The sequence below is a fragment of the Austrofundulus limnaeus genome, unplaced genomic scaffold (assembly GCF_001266775.1).
Source record: "Austrofundulus limnaeus strain Quisiro unplaced genomic scaffold, Austrofundulus_limnaeus-1.0 Scaffold405, whole genome shotgun sequence".
In the NCBI taxonomy this organism is placed as follows: Eukaryota; Metazoa; Chordata; class Actinopteri; order Cyprinodontiformes; family Rivulidae; genus Austrofundulus; species Austrofundulus limnaeus.
In genome coordinates this window covers 401641-403996 of record NW_013952807.1, presented here as the reverse complement: position 1 = coordinate 403996, position 2356 = coordinate 401641, and the positions used below count along the sequence as shown (strand labels likewise).

At 39.7% G+C, this 2356-nt stretch overlaps 1 protein-coding gene across 1 annotated transcript in view; it reads left to right on the top strand.

Moving 5' to 3' along the window:
• fam20a (FAM20A golgi associated secretory pathway pseudokinase) overlaps positions 1–2356 on the top strand; it is a gene marked incomplete at its 5' end in the record, with an annotated part of 17884 nt that overhangs the window by 7618 nt on the left and 7910 nt on the right. The window contains 2 exon segments of the mRNA XM_014024040.1: positions 55–147; positions 2025–2140. Of these exon segments, the coding sequence (XP_013879494.1) occupies positions 55–147; positions 2025–2140 (209 nt within the window).

Genomic DNA, 2356 nt, shown 5'->3' with positions numbered 1-2356 from the left:
TGTGTGTGTGTGTGTGTGTGTGTGTGTGTGTGTGTGTGTGTGTGTGTGTCCCAGACAGCAGAGGGAAGAGGAGACTCCAGAGGACTTCTTCTACTTCGTTGACTTCCAGAGACACAATGCAGAGATCGCAGCATTTCACCTGGACAGGTGCATCAATGTAGCTGATAATCTGGCTCGTGGTTAGCAGAGTAGATTAATAATCTGAACTTTTGCACAGTTTTAYAAATTTTCCTCCCACCAGTTCTGAAAACCGTCTTTACGAATCCCTCGCTTTGAGAGCGTGTTTTAGCTGGCTGAGCTGAGACCACCGCTGACTCAGCATGTTGTTATTTTGACAGCTGGCTCTTATGTTGTGTGTGTGTGTGTGTTGGGGGGGGGGGGTGGTGTTTCAGGTCGCATTTTAGGGGTTCTGAGGCCACTTTAGATGCAGCCACAGATGTTTAAACACCAGATCCTGATGAAGCACAAACAACTTGCTTCCTGACAACATCTTGAGACGACTTTTCTGGACCTCTCTGGCATRTCTGTTAGCAAAATATCTTGTGATATCTCAGATGGATTTAAATGAAACACTCAGCAAATAATCACTGCTTGTTCATCTATTAAATCAAGATGGCTGGCACAGTTGATCAACCTTAAAATACCAAGAAAATGGCTCTAAATCAACCAGTTTTACAGATAATTGTGCTAAAAGTTGATGCAGCTGAGAGTCATTCACAGCTCTCTCTCTCCCTCTCTGAGTGTGAGAGCTTGTCATACTGTGAGAGACTGATCGAACAACAGTTTTTTATTTTTATTTTGTTTGCATCTATTTCTGGTTATTTTCAAATATTTTTACTTGTTTGACTTTAGAGAGAAAAAAAATCTTCACAGCAGGTTTGTGATTGTGAAACAGAGACAGCAGGTTTCTTATTAATAATAATATTAAAAAAAAGACAAACAAGTTTGAAAAAGTCTCCTCCTGCCAACAGTTTACTCTGTCGAGGATTTCTCAACCTGCTGCTCTGTGTTTGGGTGCAGACTCAACACATCTTTACACGGCTGCACTTTGAGCTGCTGTGAGGTGATTCACTGTTAAAAACAGTCATCTGAGCCAGACGGTATCATTAAGAAGCTCCAAGCAGTGATAAACGTAATGCCACTTTCTGAAACGCTTCGTTTAAATGCTCTGTTTGGATTTGTTCTTGGTTTTTTCTCTCTCTGCAGGTGGAGAGGCAGACTGCTTTCTTGTCTTCTCTCTATGCTTCTTTCTCTTTAAAACTTTTTTCTCCATTTTTATCTTTCTTTTCTTCTTTTCTTTTCTTTTCTCTGTGTCCATTACATAAAGTTTATATATGTATCAAGTGGAGCATCATGGAGAAAGTCGTATAGCTCCGCTGGTAAAAATAAATCTGTTGTTCCTCACTGCTCAAAATTTGCTCAGGTATAAATGTGGAAACCTACAGTTTTTTTTTAAATTTAGCGTGTTGTTGATGGCAGCGGACTCAGAGTGCTGTGTCTGTTGTGTCTGACTGACTCATCTTGCAATCAGGGGTTGTGGACTAACAGCAGTTGAGCTCCACACACAGGTTGACTGATTACTGTTTGTGAGAGATGATTGAGACACACAGCTCCCCTCCAAGCACTTCAGCTCATAATGACACATGATGGAAGCTGCATTTCTGACAAACCAGTCAAATTAAATAGAAAAAAAAATTACCTTTGTTTTTTGAACAGATAATTCTTATTCTATCTGACATTTTCTTTTATATCTAGCTAAAAAGTTTTTTTTATCTCATTGTGAGACTTACATACTAAACAAGAGCMCAATGTGTTCTTTATTTTCCTTATTTGAAGATTTGTAATTGTCGTATTCATTGGCAGATTATTTCACTTAATTTGATGAATTTGAGAAGACTCAGACTCAGATTAAGTGAAATAATCTGCCAATGRATTAAAACAATTYCACTTAGTAAGTTTTCTTGAAATAAGAACAAATTCCAGTCTAACAAGATGAAAAAGATAACAATGCGTTCTTGCTTTAGAATCCTGGACTTCCGAAGGGTTCCTCCGGTGGCTGGCAGGCGAGTGAATGTCACAGCAGAAGTTCTCCAAGTGGCCCACAATGAAGACCTGCGAGCCGTGTTCTTCACCTCACCAGGTACCAGCAGGGTATGGAAGACCAAAACTGTCATATTAGAAATAAAAGCAGAAATATAGAAATGGACCAATAAATAAATAAATGCACTTAAAATGCACCAATTAAATTTAAAAAGGAGAACTTTGAGCCGGAAAAGGGCAGAGTGCCTTCTCCGGGTCAGGGGGGTCGCCCTGTCTCAAGTGGAGGAGTTTAAGTATCTGGGGATCTTGTTCACGA